The 16,531-nt window shown below is 44.7% G+C and overlaps 1 protein-coding gene across 1 annotated transcript in view; it reads right to left on the reverse strand.

The window, feature by feature from the left end:
• The window catches only part of LOC147636613 (uncharacterized), a 34,121-nt gene extending 17,823 nt beyond the window's left edge, over positions 1–16,298 (reverse strand). The window contains exons 1-2 of the mRNA XM_086800057.1: positions 15,659–16,298; positions 15,086–15,166 (exon numbers count right to left, since the gene is read on the reverse strand). Coding sequence (XP_086656183.1) covers positions 15,086–15,166; positions 15,659–16,213 — 636 coding nt within the window. The 5' untranslated portion in view covers positions 16,214–16,298. The remainder of the gene's footprint in view (positions 1–15,085; positions 15,167–15,658) is intronic.
• Positions 16,299–16,531: the final 233 nt, after the last annotated feature.

Raw genomic sequence — 16,531 nt, forward strand, 5'->3', positions numbered from 1 at the left:
ATGTCCATATATAAGCAGGCACATGGAATTCAGCAAAAATCATCATTCATCAATCAATCAACAGTCAAGCATAAAGTCAAAAGTCAATCTCCACCTTCTACAAGCAAACCATGAAGCTCCTCTTCAACATTCAGCCAACAGATGTGCAGTCCTACAGCTATCCTAGACTTGCATAAGTGGCCCAGAAGAGTCTTCTACAATGCCCTTGAATTGGTGGATTCTCAGCCGACCTACGATCTTTCTCATCTCCTTCCGTTGGGCAATCATAGATCTTGTTATAAAGCATTGTACAAAAGTTCTCCAGCGAAGTAATATAAGCAAGGGGGGCCTTCAGTGGGTTTTTGGAACCCAATACTGTTTCGTCTACTTTCTCTTCTCTCTCTCTACTCGGTGAATGGATGCTAAAGATCTCATTAAAATAAACGTTTAAAGAAGGTTTTGTTGTGTGTTACCACGGTCAACTTGAGTGCATGTAACACTTCAAGCAAGCAACTCTTGCCTCGTTGTTGTGTGCCTCATACATTGCTTCCAAAGTGTCCCATGCAAGCTTTGTTGTCTTGCAGGACCGAATATGCACAATGATAGACCTTTGGACAGAAAGAGCTATCAAAGGCATGGCATGTGCATCCCTAGAATCCCATCTTCTCTGCTCTTGTGTAGGAACACGATGTTCTTACCTCAACTCCTAGAGCTCTTTGAGCAGCTCCCCTCAGAGGTGTTGCTTGCTACAAGGTAAGTGGGCGTGTGTCATCACCACACACAATGCCCCAAAGCCCTTTGGCTACCGGCAAATTCCAAATCATGAAACTCCACAAGGAGTAGTTTGATCCATCTAGCTTATCCTCCTGGGATAGCACACCAAATACATCTGTAGCATTTTGAGCCATGCCATCAAAATCCACACTTTAATAGTTGCACGCAAACCAAGAAGCACTTACGTGCACTGCCCAACAACCCAATGTTCATGCAAACTTTCTACCTGCAAAAATGCAACCTCAAGCAACAGTATTCTTGCACTAGATTCTCTGTAGTGTCCAAAACACTCAATGTGTGTACATGTGTCAAATCTCAGCTCTATAGCCTTGATAAATGCTCCAAATAGAAAAGCCCCAAAATTTGCATACAATTTCGGCCCCAATTTGTGCTGAATTGCATGTATTTCAGAAAAGCCCCAAAAGTTGTATGTTGTTGTGGCCTCAATTTGTACTGAATTGCATGACAAAAAGCCCCAAAATTTGTGACTATGTAGTGTAGTATCAGCAAGCTGAAAGCCTCGTAAAATTTAGAGATTCAAAGAGATGCAGACCTGTAGACCCTCAAGAGAACCCTGAAGCTGATGTGACTTTACTTGATGGTCGAAAAGAACGTGAAGCACACTTCTGTGTCTGCTGCGCAGGCTCTGGTGGACAAAGAGCAGCTGCGAGCAGCTAGGGCGAGGGTGGGCAGTTGGACGACGAGCAAAAGCGACTTGGTCGGATGCAGGTCTTCGAGATACTTCAGGCGCAGGCGACGACCTCGTCAGGTGCAAGTTGGCGTGGAACTTTAGGCGCTGGCGGCTTGGTCAGGTGCAGCGGCCAATGTGGGCAACAAGCCGGGTGTGGACGAAGAATGGCGTCGGAGGCTGGAAGAACGACAACAATGGCACGGCGGACAACAGGAAGGCGGATGTGATGAAGGAGCCGAAATTGCAAGAAAAATAACCCCTTGCCACGTAAGGCAAAGAGTGGGTTGAGCACCGTCTACGGAGAACGCAGGACCACCCACCACTAGTTGGACGGCGATGGCTCTTCCCGCACTAGTGCCACCCAGTCAGCTGGAGGAGGTGGTTCCCCATGCACTAGCGCTGCCCAGTGGGGCTGAACAAAGGGGTGGCGCAAAGTTGGGCAGGAAATCTGCAGTGCACAGTTAGGACTGGATGATCACACGGTCAGAGGGCAGCAACTGGAAGGCAAGCAGTTTTGATGGGTAGCTCCAGGAGAGACAAGGTCTGATACCAAATGTTGGAAAGCCACATCCACACACAGTGTTAGGGTTTCAGCTAACAGCCACACAGAGATGGAGATGGAGACGGAGATGGACACAGTACACAGAGATAATGAGAGTGTGAATCAGTGGAGGTGATAGAGTCAACCTTCCACATATATCCATCCATAATACAAATGTGAAAGTACAAAGCAATAGATAAGAGTGTCCTTTCACACTTGATATCCAAGGGGAAAAACCACATGGAAAAAAGTGTCCTTGGTTAAGGTCATGTTCACATGTATCACTACCAAAAGTGTGCATTTGCCGTCGGAGGCATCATGAGAGTAAACATCACCATGACTACAGTCAAAAGGAGCATCACGAGAGCAACCACCAACGCTTGGGACGATCATCACCCACAGCATACAAGCGTGGACCATCATAAACCAAAAAACTATGCACACCACCATGGATACAACCAATTCTAGTGGGAAATGATGCGGCCTTGTCACGGCTTGAGAAAGTGGCCGCATTAAATCGTGAGCTCAACGCTATGTTGCAAAAGATCAATGTCACGTGCATCCCGCACTTGGATGCCACGTAGACATATTTGTACAAGAAGGTGCAGGACCTAGGGTGGAAAACTGGTCCCATGTGAGCCCAGTCCGAGACGAGTCAGCCAGGGTTCCACTCCATTCGTCCGAGGTCAAGTGTGCATTGTCTTGCACATGAAACACTGCCAGTCCACGCTGTGAGTCTCCCTCTCGAATGATGTCAGTTGCTCGGTATGTTTGGTCTGCGACCAGATGTCAGACGACTGTGTGGATGAAGGTGTGCATTAGGTCCGTGCATGGGAAGGCCTTTTGAGGCTACCCTGAGAGGGCCAAGAGGCCCAAGAACAGCCCAATGGGCTGTCGGCCAGTATTGCAGGCCTAGGCAGCCCAGTCGGCCAGCCTCAAGGATTGGTCAGACTGTGGGCTAGCCATGGGCAGCCCCCACAAGCTGCGCAGGACTGCCCAGCAGTCCATTCAATGGGCAGCCTGGCCAGTAATTAGAGGTAGTGTGAACACGCCTGATTATTAGCATTAAATGCTACTTTACACCAGTCGTGGGGCTTTTTTCAGTCAGCCGACGGGGTAAAACCAGCCGACCAGCATCCAGTAGGGGTATAAATACCCAGAGCATATATCAGTTCTGATATCTCATATTTCACCAAGTGCTGAAGCCAATCAAAGGGCCAGGACAGCCAAGGAGAAGCTAACGCAAAGGGGTGAAGGATTGAAAGTCAAGGGCAGAGGATTCTCCTCAGCCAAGAAGGTTCAGGTTCAGTCTTTTATTTCAGTTTTGCATCATTCTAATAAAAGCAAATACACCATCCGTGGTGGGGGCCCTACATAGGGTATTCGGGACCCAATACTATGTCCTCTTCTCCCTCTCTCTCTCTTTATATTTTGTATATCTATATTTTCCGTCGTGAAAAGTGTGCTGATTTCTGAGCATTGAAGTTACCGATCTCCCCTGAAGCTTCCGCATGTTACAATGGTATCAGAGCCTACTTCAAGTGTAAAGATTCAGCAAGAAACCAGAAACTTTCTCTCGCTGGTGTGGTTGGTTTTCAAACTCTGGTGGACCACCCCTTTCGGAGTGACTCCTAACCCTCGAAGGACGGTTGGTTTTCAGCCTCCGGAAGTCTCCCACACATAGTGGATGGTCAGATTGCGCTCCGGAAAGGAGGTGCATTTTCTTGCTATGGCAAGATACGACGACAAGAGAGACCAAGAACCTTGGGACCAAAGAGCACCAGGCAGCCCAGCTAGGGCATCAGGCATGAGTGTAAAAGAGATGTTCCAACAAATGATGCGAGCAATTTGTCATGTGCACCGTGTGTATCTACCGTGTGCTATACGCATGCAAGACTAGTTTCGAGGCTTGGGGAAGCTTGGAACTAGGCAGGCTGATTGACGAGCTGAGTTAGGGAAATACTAACGAGCGGGCACCCAAGTATGGACGGGCAGGCACCCAAGTGTGGACGCCCGATGACCGGCCAAGAGCCTATAAAAGGGTGGCCAAGGTTAGTTATTGTATATAGAGAGTCTCGCGAGTTTGTGAGAGCTCTATGGTCTTGGAGCCCGGATCTAGTGCATACGTGCACCTGCTTTACGCAGCCGAGGTCGGCAGCAATCTCGAGGCCCGCGAGGGTAGCTTCGTGGCGGTATGGGACGTCGCGAGGAGGAGATTGGTCGGTAATCTAGTTAGCTCAGCTCGTGGCTCGGTGGGGACAGCCAAGACTGTGGGCTTGCCCACGGCTGTCATGGTTGGGAGGTGAGTCAGGCCTGCACTCCCTTGCTTGTTTGTTTGTTCGTTTGTTTGCAGGATTCGAGTTTCGAACCAAGATCGATCACGAGGGGATCCGTGGGGATTTGACAGTGGTATCAGAGCATACCTCGTGAACGAGCAAGTCGGTAGGTAGAGAAGAAGAGGTCGAAGAACGGTGTGTGTTAAAAAGCTTGCTGATTTTTCTGTGCATACTGCAGTTTTCAGATTTTGTACGTGTTTTTTCTTCATCAAAGACACCCATGTTGATGGGAGATGGTAGTGTAGTAAGGGTTGATTGCTTTGCAAAGAAGAGGAATCGTGTTTGTGCAGTCGCATGAGAGAAAACAGAAAAAAAAAGGAAAAAAAGCATGTTGCTTTTCGTTGAACGAACGAGAGAGAGAGAGCGAGAAAAGTGCTGGATCGCTTAATTGCTGGCGAGTGGGTTTGCTGGCCGAGTTTTGTTGGCGTGGCAGGCGGGCAGGTGCGTAGCCAAGCGGCCAAGCCTGCCAAGCCAGGCAGCTTGCGCAGCCAGCCCAGGCGGCGCCCAGACCAGGCCGGCAGGCGCCCAGGCCACGCACAGCAGGCGGGCGCCCAGGCACTCGTGGCAGGCGCAGGATGGCGAGTAAGCGCAGGCAGACATCAGCAGCCGCCGGCAGGCATGCAGGCGACGGCAAGAAAGCAGCCGGTAGCATGGCGACGTCAGCTCCACCGGCAGCTAATCCAGGCGCCGACAGCTCACCAACGAGTTAATCCAGGAGAGGGAAAAAAAAACAGAAGTAAAGCTTACGTTTTTTTACAAGCTTTAGTTTTTTTTTAGTTTAAATTTTTTTATAAAAATTTAAAAGTCATCTCCTCTCCAAGGTTTAAAGGTGTTTTTTTTTTAAGACTAGAATATATATATCCATATATATATATATATATATATATATATATATATATATATATATATATATATATATTCAAAAAAAAACACGAAAGCAAAGCAAAAGCTAAGCCTAGCTTTTGGAGTTTTTTTTGGCTTTTGGGAAACCTTTATAAACCCCCCCTGAAGTGGGCTTCTTGCCACACATCTCTCACGTTCTCAAGTTTTCAAGCTCTCAAGTTCGCTCGCACTTTCATTGTGCAAAGATCGAATTTTCTCTCCACGTACCCTCTTCACGATGTCGACCCAAGAATCAAAGTTGGAGCCCCTTGTGGAACGCGAAGGCTTGCCGGCTACGGAAGGTATCGATGCCGATCTTTTTGACGATTTTGTGTCAAAATCAGATTTCCAAGAGTTTAAACCGGCTCTCGAAGCTTCTTCGACGGAACGTCAGGCACAAATCGCAGCTCAGATGCAAGCTTTGCAGAACTCCATTGCTCTATTGACCACTACCCTCTCTACTTTCTCGGGTATGGATACCTTGGCTTCAGCTTTAGGCACCAACATTACTCCGGAACCGTTCAGGGGCGAGCAAAAGCAACGAACCAAGGAGATCGTGGACACGTGGCTACACAAGTGGCAAGTTCACTTTCAGTTTCATCCATATGATGACGGAAAGAAGATCCAATTAGCAGCAGGTTTCCTGTCCGGCAAAGCTTTGCTTTGGTGGAAGGAACTCAACCCTAAGCCAACGACTTGGGCACAATTTGAAGATATCTTCAAGAAAGAATTCCTCAAGCAAGAGGATGATTACGATGTTGTTGCCCGGTTTTCAGCTTTGACCATGACCTCGCAGCACCTCACTTATGAGGTCTACCTCCAGAAGTTTCGTGACTTGCAGATGAAAGCTACAAAGATGGATCCCACTACTCTTTTGGGATTTTTCGTAGCTGGTTTACCAGACTCGTACCGATTACAGGTCAAAAATAACAAATGTAAAACTTTGGACGAGGCCATTCATTCAGCTCGTATCTATGATGATACGATGGTCTCTTCCAAGTCGAAACCCGTTACCGAGCAGGGGAACAAGCATAAAAGAAAGTTCTCCGCACCTATGGCTAACACGTCAGAGGGAAAGTCTTCGGACAAACCTTCGAAAAGTTCAAGTTCGACACTAGCGAAGAAGAAACGACTCCATAGGGCTTTGAAGCTCAAGAAGCAAGGACGTTGTTTTATCTGCGAAGAAAAAGGACACATGCGTAACGAGTGCCCAAAGCAAAAGGGTACCAAGACAAACGCAGGACCCAAGCCAAAGACAGCTAACCAGTTGTCTTTGACAGGTACGTCAATTACTGTACTTTCTCGCTCTAGTACTTTTTCTGATTGTCTGTTCAATTCTAATGTATTTGGCATGCATGATCTTCTCCGAGTTTATGGAGAAGTGAAGGGCCATAAGATTCACATTCTTTTAGACCCTGGCAGTTCGCATAACTTTGTTAACTACAAACTTGTGCAGAAATTGAGTCTTGATACGACACTCAGCGATCATACCTATGAGGTATGCCTACCTGCGGGAAGACAAGTTTGGGATCGCAAGGTGGAGATGCTTCCAATCCAGATTCAGGACTACAAAGACACTCTAGAATGCTATGTTATGCATCTGGAAAATGTAGACTTGTTATTAGGGATTGAGTGGTTTAAGACTCTTGACGTCCAGATAGATTGGTCTAGTCATATTTTTTCTTTTCAGCATAGGGACACCAAGTATAGTATTTTAGGTGATTGTATTCATCCCTCTCAGGGACCTCTTGTAAATACAATTGATTTTGGAAATATAATGGATTCTTCTTTGTATACCGCTTTCCATTGTGTATTGATTCCACTTTCTTCTTTTCTCATTCCTTCCATGGATGTGAATGAATTAAGTGAGTTTGAAAGCAAAGAATTACAGAAGATACTTGATTCATTTCAAGATGTATTTCCTAAGGAACTGCCATCGGGTTTACCACCTGAACGGACAGTAGATCATCGTATTGACTTGATCCCTGGTGCTCATCCTGTCAGTATTCCACCTTATAGGATGAGCCAAGCCGAGGAAGATGGGTTGGCTAAACAACTCGAAGATTATTTGAGGATGGGCAAGATCCGTCCAAGTAAATCACCTTGGGGTGCACCTGTGTTGCTTAGGAGAAAGGACAATACCTGGAGAATGTGTATAGATTACAAGAGATTGAACAAGCTGACCATTAAGAACCGTTATCCTCTCCCTAGATCAGATGACCTGATTGATCGGTTCGCAGGAGCGAAATATTTCACGAAGATAGATTTACGTACTGGCTATCACCAGATACGTATTCATGAAAGGCATGTCGAACGATCTTTTTCGTGAACATTTGGGAAAATTTGTGGTGGTGTTCCTGGATGATATTTTGATATATAGTCATACTCTTGAGGATCATGTCAAACACCTCACGGTTGTCTTATCTATTTTGAGACAGAATCGACTATATGCTAAATTGAGTAAATGTGAATTCTTTATGACCGACGTCATTTACTTGGGACACAAGATCACTAGAGATGGATTGAGCATTGACTATGACCGCGTTCAGAAGGTTTTGGACTGGCCTATACCGCGAACAGTGAAACAACTTCGTTCTTTTCTCGGTTTTGTAGTTTTTCTTCGAAAAACTGTACGGGAGTACTCTCAGCTCACACTACCGATGACCGACTTATTGAAAGGTCGTGGACGTAAGTTAAATCAGCCTATCACTTGGAATAACGATTTGGATATGGCCTTCAGACTTTTGAAAGATAAAGTCAAGGAAGCACCTATCTTAGCATTACCTGATCCTAGTCGGCCTTATGTTCTTGAAACTGATGCCAGTGACTATGCTATCGGGACTGCTTTATTTCAAGATGGTAGACCGGTTGCTTTTGAGAGTAAAAAGCTAGACGACACTCAATCTCGTTGGCCAACCCTTCAGAAGGAGCTTTATGCTGTGATTCATGCTCTCAAGGTTTGGAGACATTATTTATATGGCTCCAAGTTTGTGGTATTGACTGATCATCAGTCAATCAAGTATGTGTGTGATGCGGATGATTTGAGAGGAAGGAAAGCTCGTTGAGCAGAGTTAATGCAAGATTTTGATTTTGAGATCCGTTATCGGAAAGGGTCCATGAATAGTATTGCAGATGCGCTTAGTCAGATTAGAGAGGTGAATACTTTGTCGTTCATCGAGATTTCTACTGACTTATTTTAGTCATTGAGAGGGCTTTGCAGGACTGATAGTTATTTTGGTCCATTTTGGCAGAAGATCCAGGACGGGAGCTCATTGATTGACCAAGACTCGATGACTGAGCAGTCTACCATTCAGGCTGCAGGAGGCCAATGGATGATTCGAAATGGTTTACTATTCCGTAATGACAAAATTTGTGTACCACAGATCTCGAACATTAGGTCCAAGATTCTTAAGGAGTGTCACGACGCTCCTTCTGCTAGACACCTTGGGGTACACAGGACACTATCGTTAGTGAAACACACTTTTTATTGGCCGAAGATGAAAGGGTATGTAGAAGATTATGTTCTCAAGTGTCAAATTTGTCAGGCAAATAAAGCTGAACGCTTTAGACAGGCTCGGTTGTTGCATCCTTTGCAAATCCCAGGTAATAAATGGGAAAGTATTTCCATGGATTTTATTACCGGATTGCCAAGAATACATCAAGGCCACGATTCTATTTGGGTTGTGGTAGATCGCTTGACAAAAATGGCTAGATTTTTACCGACCCGGAAGACTATTACAGCTACGCAATTAGCTCGGCAGTTTATCGAGCAATTGTTTAGACTGTACAGGTTACCGCAGGACATAGTCAATGATAGGGACTCTAAGTTTACGAGTGATTTTTGGAAACTTGTTTTTGAGAAGTTGGAAACAACTTTAAATTTGAGTTCCTCTGATCATCCTCAATCTGATGGCCAGACTGAAAGAGTGAATCAAATTTTGGAGGATATGCTTCGAGCATATGTATCCAAAAGACAGAGTTCATGGGAGGATTATCTTCCTATGTTAGAATTTGCATATAACAGTACTAAGCATACGAGTACAGGGTTTAGTCCTCTCATGCTTATGTATGGTTTTCAACCAAGATCACCTGTTACAGTAGGATTCTCAGGACTTCAGCATGATGCAGCACGTAATTTTTTGCAAGATATGCAGGAAATGTTACAAGTTGCAAAGGAATCTATTAGAAGTGCTCAAGATCGAGACACGTTTTATTCTAATAGACATCGTTCACCGAGAGAGTTCTCTGAAGGAACGATAGTGTATTTGCGAGTTCCGAAAGATTCTGAGACTTTACGGACAGGTATATCTCCGAAATTATCCCCTAGATACTGTGGACCATTTTGGTATTACACAACGGATTGGTTCAGTTGCATATGAATTGGATTTGCCTTCTCATGTGAAAGTTCATCTTGTATTTCATGTCAGTAGACTTAAGGAAGTACTGGGTGGAGCAGATCAGTTAGTTACTCCTCAAGAAATCATAGATGTCCAGGACATGACATTTGTTCCTCACGAACCTGAAAAGATTCTTGGATTTCGTGAACGACGATTGCGTAATACGCTTATCATGGAATACAAGATCAAGTGGAAGGATCGTGTTGAGGAGGACGCTACATGGGAGACATTGACTACTCTTCAGAGAGATTACCCTGGCTTTTTTGTGAGCTCAAGAGTGAGCTCTTAGAGGAAGGGGAGTATGTCATGTGCACAGTGTGTATCAACCGTGTGCTATACACATGCAAGACTAGTTTCGAGGCTTGGGGAAGCTTGGAACTAGGCAGGCTGATTGACGAGCTGAGTTAGGGAAATACTAACGGACGGGCACCCAAGTATGGACGGGCGGACGGCCAAGTGTGGACGCCCAATGATCGGCCAAGAGCCTATAAAAGGGTGGCCAAGGTTAGTTATTGTATATAGAGAGTCGCGAGTTTGTGAGAGCTCTATGGTCTTGGAGCCCGGATCTAGTGCAGACGTGCACCTGCTTTACCCAGCCGAGGTCGGCAGCAATCTCAAGGCCCGCGAGGGTAGCTTCGTGGCGGTATGGGACGTCGTGAGGAGGAGATTGGTCGGTACGTCAACCTAGTTAGCTCAGCTCGTGGCTCGGTGGGGACAGCCAAGACTGTGGGCTTGCCCACGGCTGTCATGGTTGGGAGGTGAGTCAGGCCTGCACCCCCTTGCTTGTTTGTTTGTTCGTTTGTTTGCAGGATTCGAGTTTCGAACCAAGATCGATCACGAGGGGATCCGTGGGGATTTGACACAATCGCAGACCAGAGTACCAAGTTGAAAGAGTAGAAGGCGCACATACTGGCTCTGTAAGAGCGCACCCGTTCTCCAGCTCCGCGTTTTCCGTCTCCTCCTCCCTCTCCTTCTATTTCCCAAATTCCAGATCCTCTACACAAGGACCCTCTCGAAGGGTCAAAACCATAGCCGAGTTCAATGCTTGAGTTGCAGATGCGTGCATTGGAGATACAACAAGGTGAAGACGACGCCATGCAACGCGTGGAACATGAGCGATACCTTGCAGCTTTGGACACAAGACTGACACCAGCGACTTCCTCAAGTCATTTTCCTGAGAAAATGAATTTCAGTAAGTATAATGGTAAACTCGACCCCACAACTCTTTATTCATGGTTGCATCAATTTGAAGCTTACTCTGCCGCAATTAGAAAAAATAATACTGACAAGGTGATCTTAGCCAATTGGTACTTGGAAGGTGAGGGCATTCCTTGGTGGGCCCAGTGGGCTCATGCACACACCAGATTAGGTATGGCAGCTTATGTTTGGGACCAGTTTGTCCGCCACCTTAAGCAACGGTTTCTACCACCCCATTACCTTGAGCGACTCAAAGACGAGTTTAGGGGAGCACGTCAAAATGCGCAATCAATCCTTCAGTTTGCCAACAAAATTTCGAACTTATGTTTGCAACTAGGCTTATCTAATACGGACAAGAAAGGGCAATTCCTGTATGGCCTTGACATGCAAATCCAGTGGGAGGTGCGTATGTTTAGGCCAGCCACCTTTGAAGACGCACTATCGCTTGTGCAGAGTGCTCAAATGAAGCACAATGGTGGAAAGCCCAAGACTTCCCAGCCGGCTACTCCCATGGCTACCACCTCGGGGGGAAAAGGCCAAAACCAGACGGAGTCTTCCCCAAGACAAAGCACAGGAGCCTCTGGTTCCAAGAACTCGACCAATGCACCCAAGCTTACTCCAAACCAAAAAGCGGAGGCAAGCAAGACCGGTGCCAAGTTGAGTGCTGAGGAGATTGCTCAGTACAAGAAGGGTAGGTGTTTTTGTCCTGAGCAACAAATCTCAAGACCTTTGGCTACATAGGTGGCCAGAGTGTCGTTGTCTTGTTTGACAGAGGCAGCACGCAAAACGTGGTCACGGAACAGGCCGCTTGGCGTGCTCGCTTCGTCTTGGCTTCAGTGGACAAGCAAGTTGAGGGTTCTAGCACACGCGCGTCAAGTATGAAGCTCTTGGTGCTAAGTTAGTTATTCAGGGCATAGAGTTTGTGAGTGATTTTATGGTTGCTCCTCTTGTAGAAGCAGACATAATATTGGGCATTCAATGGTTCCACAAGTTCCTTCCTAATGTCAAGTGGGACAAGCACACTTTCAGATTAGTCGGAATGTGTCAAACTACATACTATTGGCCTCAAATGAAGCAAGATGTTATTAAGTTTGTCACAGCATGTCTTTCGTGCCAATGTATGAAAGCTAGCAACAAGTTCCAACTGGTCTTCTTCAACCACTTGCAGTTTCCAATGAACATTGGGAAAGTATTAGTCTGGATTTTATCACTTCATTGCCACGTTCTTCTAAAGGCAATACACAGATTCTTGTGGTGGTTGACAGATTTTCTAAGATGGCACATTTCATTCCATGCAAGAAACGGAACAAGTTAATCAGATTTTGAAAGAAATGCTACATCATTATGTTCAATCTTGATTAGCTTAATGGAAAAAATATTTACTTTTGGTAAAATTTGCTTATAATAATTCTTATGATTCAGCTATTGGAATGACACCTTTTCAAGCAACTTATGGCCATACTCCCCTTGTTCCTGCCAACTTTGTTCTTCAACATAAAGTGGCTTTAACAGACCAACTCATTCAACAGATGCAAGATATTCTGTTTTACAGATTAAGGATAAGATGGCCAACGTACAAGAGCAATATCAGCGCGCAGCTAATAAGCATCGTCGTCACATTGAATTTCAAGAAGGAGACTTGGTATTATTATATATTGCCCCTCATCAATACAAAACAGTGAAATCAGTCTTTCCAAAACTTCGTCCAAGATATTATGGACTCTTTCGTATTATTAAGAATAACTCATCTCTCAATTATAAGTTGGAATTACCGCCTTCGTGGGATAGAATACATCCAACTTTCCATATTTCTTGGCTCAAGAAGTTTGTGGACGGTGATTTTCTAGTTAAAGATGTTTCGGATTATGTTCTAGAAATCGAAGATAAACACATACTCTTAATTCCAGAGACAATTCTTGAGATGCTCTTCCAAAGTCAACACTTCATCATTGGTGCTGATGAGGGATGGCAAGAATGTTGGCTTCAAGAGTGACCATAAACCACATCTCAGGCCAGTCACTAAATCGAAGGCGCTTTAATTGGAGTTTATACACTCATCTAGATAATTGTCACCTATTATTTTAGAAGGGGACAATATGACACAACCCCTAGAAATCTAGCCAACTAGAAGTGATTTGGGCAACCAAAATGGCCAAACATGGGCAACCACGTGTGGCCTGGCTACGCCAAACATTGGACATTGATGGACAGCTACGTGTGAACCCATATGAGGGAATTAAAAGGAAAAAGCCGATCATGGAGCTAGCCAACCAACCCCATATTCAACTATTAAAAGGGCATTTAGGGCATTTGTATATCCCAAGGTTCAAGAACCTTGCCATCGAAATCGCGCGTACAAAGGGAGTTGGAGTGCTAAGGGTAGGATCTCCACCGTGTAAGTTGCACACCTGCCCATATAATTGACCTTGCCATCGAAATCACGCGTACAAAGGGAGTTGGAGTGCTAAGGCTAGGATCTCCACCGTGTAAGTTGCACACCTGCCCATATAATTGACCTTGAAGGCGTCCATTTGTTTAAACCTCAGCCCAAAAGTCACAACCACCCATCAAACTTAGGGCACCTAGCCTTCCAATTCAAGTTTAGCACCTTAATTAATGTTAATGAACTCTTAACTTCTTCTCTTTGAGCGATATCCACAACAGCGACATCAATAATACTGTAGCACCACCTTGATCGCAAGCGATGGCTTCTCTTCTTTTTATCTCAATTGGCAACCTTTCAACCTACACTAGTCCTTTGTCCTCACCCTCCTAATTCCCTCCTAATCTACAATACGATTTTAAAACCCCACAAACACCTAACCCAACTCTCTCTCACACACACATTGATTGAAGCACTAGTAATTGTCTCTCTTTTCTATGAGACAAACACTCATGAATTGACCCACCCAAACATGTGTCGTGAATGCACTCACCATTCAAACAGCACTCGCCATCCTCATCCTCATAATCTACAACATGATTCACCAACGCCCACAAACATAAAAACTAACTCTTTCTCTCTCTCTTTGAAAGCTAGGTATTTTGCCAAGGCCCACAAGGCCAAGATCTATGTATATATTGATGAATATATAGAAAACGCTTTTCAACATCATCTCTCTTTTCTCTATTCATCTCTACATTTTGCACAGTTCTTAATACAGTAGCTCTTCTACAGTGTAACATAGGTATTAGAGCCTGGACGATGCCAAGTTATCATCGCTTCCCACATCCCACCCATTGGGCTTCTGTAGACGTTAATATTACTTTCTTTCTTTCTCTGCATAGCATTTCTTTCACTAATAGAACTACAAAACATGAGAAGGAGCGTTGCATGAAATGCTAGCTCCTGCCATAAAGTTCTTACCATATTTCCATACTCACAATATGGCTAGAGATAGCAACCACACACCTACTAGTGCTAGCTACTTGTCACATGCACAGCATGTGGACATCCTTAATCCCCAATTTTAGGCTGTGATTAGGAACCTTCTGGAGCTGTAAACAACCCAATTTAAAGCTAGGTATTTTGCCAGGGCAGTTGGGCAGGTGCTAAACAACAAAACAAGGCAATAACGCATTATTAGATCCGTTTTTGTGTGTCCTAAAACAGGCAAACTTCTGGTCTACCGGCCGTTTGCATTTTATGTGATTTTGGAAGCCTACAAATAGGCATATTGAATCCCACTTGGATTCATCTATTCCCTAAGCTAGGCATAGGAGATTCCTTTCAAGAGGCCACAAGGCCAGGATCTATGTATATATTGATGAATATGTAGAAAAAGCTTTTCAGCAACATCTCTTCTCTGTCTTCACCTTTGCATTTTTGCACAGTTCTTAATACAGGCAGATCTTCCGCATGTGACACGGTATTAAGAAAGCTGCCACAAGTCTGCAAGTTTATGCACTGGAGGGCTGCTACAAGCTGCCGCCTGGGCTAGGGGCTGCTCAATCTAGAGAAGTGAAAGATTAATGATGCATCAAAACATTATCTCAGCATCTCGGTGGACCCCCTGTTGATGCATTAATATCCTAACTATAGGAGGCTTGCTTCCACTGCATCCCTGCTGCCTTGGGCAGTTCTGTGCCCCAAGCCTGAAAGCAATCCACCCACCCTTGACTCTAGGCTATAAAAGTTGAATTGCATGTTGAGCCAACTGCTTAGCCCCATGTTTCCTCTAGGATAGGGCATGCTGGTACTTGGCAGGCAAAGTGCTCACCAATCACTTCCACTACCATCTTAGATAGCCTAATTCTCATATCAGTAGTATGGATAGGCCAATCTCACCTTGTCGTTAACATCTGCAAACTTGAGCTTTTCGGTGTAGATACAGTCCCCAGGTGAGATTTTAAACTGATGAGAACCCACCTGCCACGCATTACATCATCAACAATGAAGTTTATTTTGGCAACAAAAACTATTTAACAAACACAAATATTGTTGACAAAGCCATTGCTGGAAAAGAGAGCTCCAAGATTGGTCACCCTTGCATTTTATTCTTGAAAAAATGTGATGACAAAGACGCAGGTCCCATATTTTATATTGTTGTATTGTTATAATTTTTGAAACATTAGAATGACAAAGACATATGCCCAGGCCCAAACCTCCCCCCAAAAAATAATAATAATAATAATAAAACTGTATTGTTTGGTAAAGAAAAAATGAATAAAACCTATACTGTTTGGTATAATGATAATTCAATAAAAGCTGGATTGTTTGAAAAGAGAAATTAATAAAAAATACGTTGCTTGGAAGAATGATAGAATCAAAAGAAACTACATAAATATATAAAAACTGTAACGATTGGAAAAATTTTTAAAATGAAAATAACCTTTTCCTGTTATGGAAAATGTGGCATACCTGTACAACTGCAAAAGCTTTAGGGACCTTGAACTGGCCAACATCTCCAGCTTTGATGTGGCCAATGACCTTGTAGCCAATGTAGGCAGCCTCTTCCGCAGGATCTTTGAAATCAGGGAGTGCACTCTGTGTTTCAGAAACCAGTTGCAGATCATCATCACCATCATCGTCTACCTCTTCATCTCCATGTTCCTCTGCTGCATCTTCGTCCAGCTCTTCTCCGTCTTCTTCGCCTCCTCTGTTCCCTTTTGCATCGGAATCCCTATCTGTGCTGAGAAAACGAGTTCCTGATGCAAGCCCTAACACAGACCTGTGTAACCTTGACACTAACCCTAGCCCTAAACCTGACCCTAACCCTAACCCTAGCTCTAGCCTGCAGTAATCGAAGAGGGATGGCGAAACAGGGGCTGTGTAAAGCTGAGAATGCCTGCTACAGGAGCTCGAGAAAACAACATGGCTGCAATCTTCGAATAGAGCCTGCCTTGGCGACGGCGGTAGCGGCAGACGAGACCTTCCCCTGCTGTAGGCTTTCAGGAGATGGTGCAACAACGCCATGCTGCCATGAAATGAAAACAAGACTCGTCAACCCTAATTCCTAATGAGATCGCACTACACAAAATATCATACACTGAGCAAAATAAGTGTAATTACTTATTAAATCTTTTTGTCAAAAACACTTCTAATTTCTTTTGTCAAAAATGCTACTCTGCATACATACAAACAGAGTGAACGGGCATGACGTGGATTGCTAGAAGGCATTAGTGTATTTTTACCAGTTGAAACCAATGAAAACTGTCCAATAGCCCTTAATCATATTGGTTGACAAAAAGGTTTCAATGAAGTGGAAGCCTTTTTTGGGTGTGCACAGCCCAA

This window comes from Cibotium barometz, chromosome 7 (assembly GCF_041138505.1).
Source record: "Cibotium barometz isolate CiBa-2024 chromosome 7, ASM4113850v1, whole genome shotgun sequence".
NCBI lineage: Eukaryota > Viridiplantae > Streptophyta > Polypodiopsida > Cyatheales > Cibotiaceae > Cibotium > Cibotium barometz.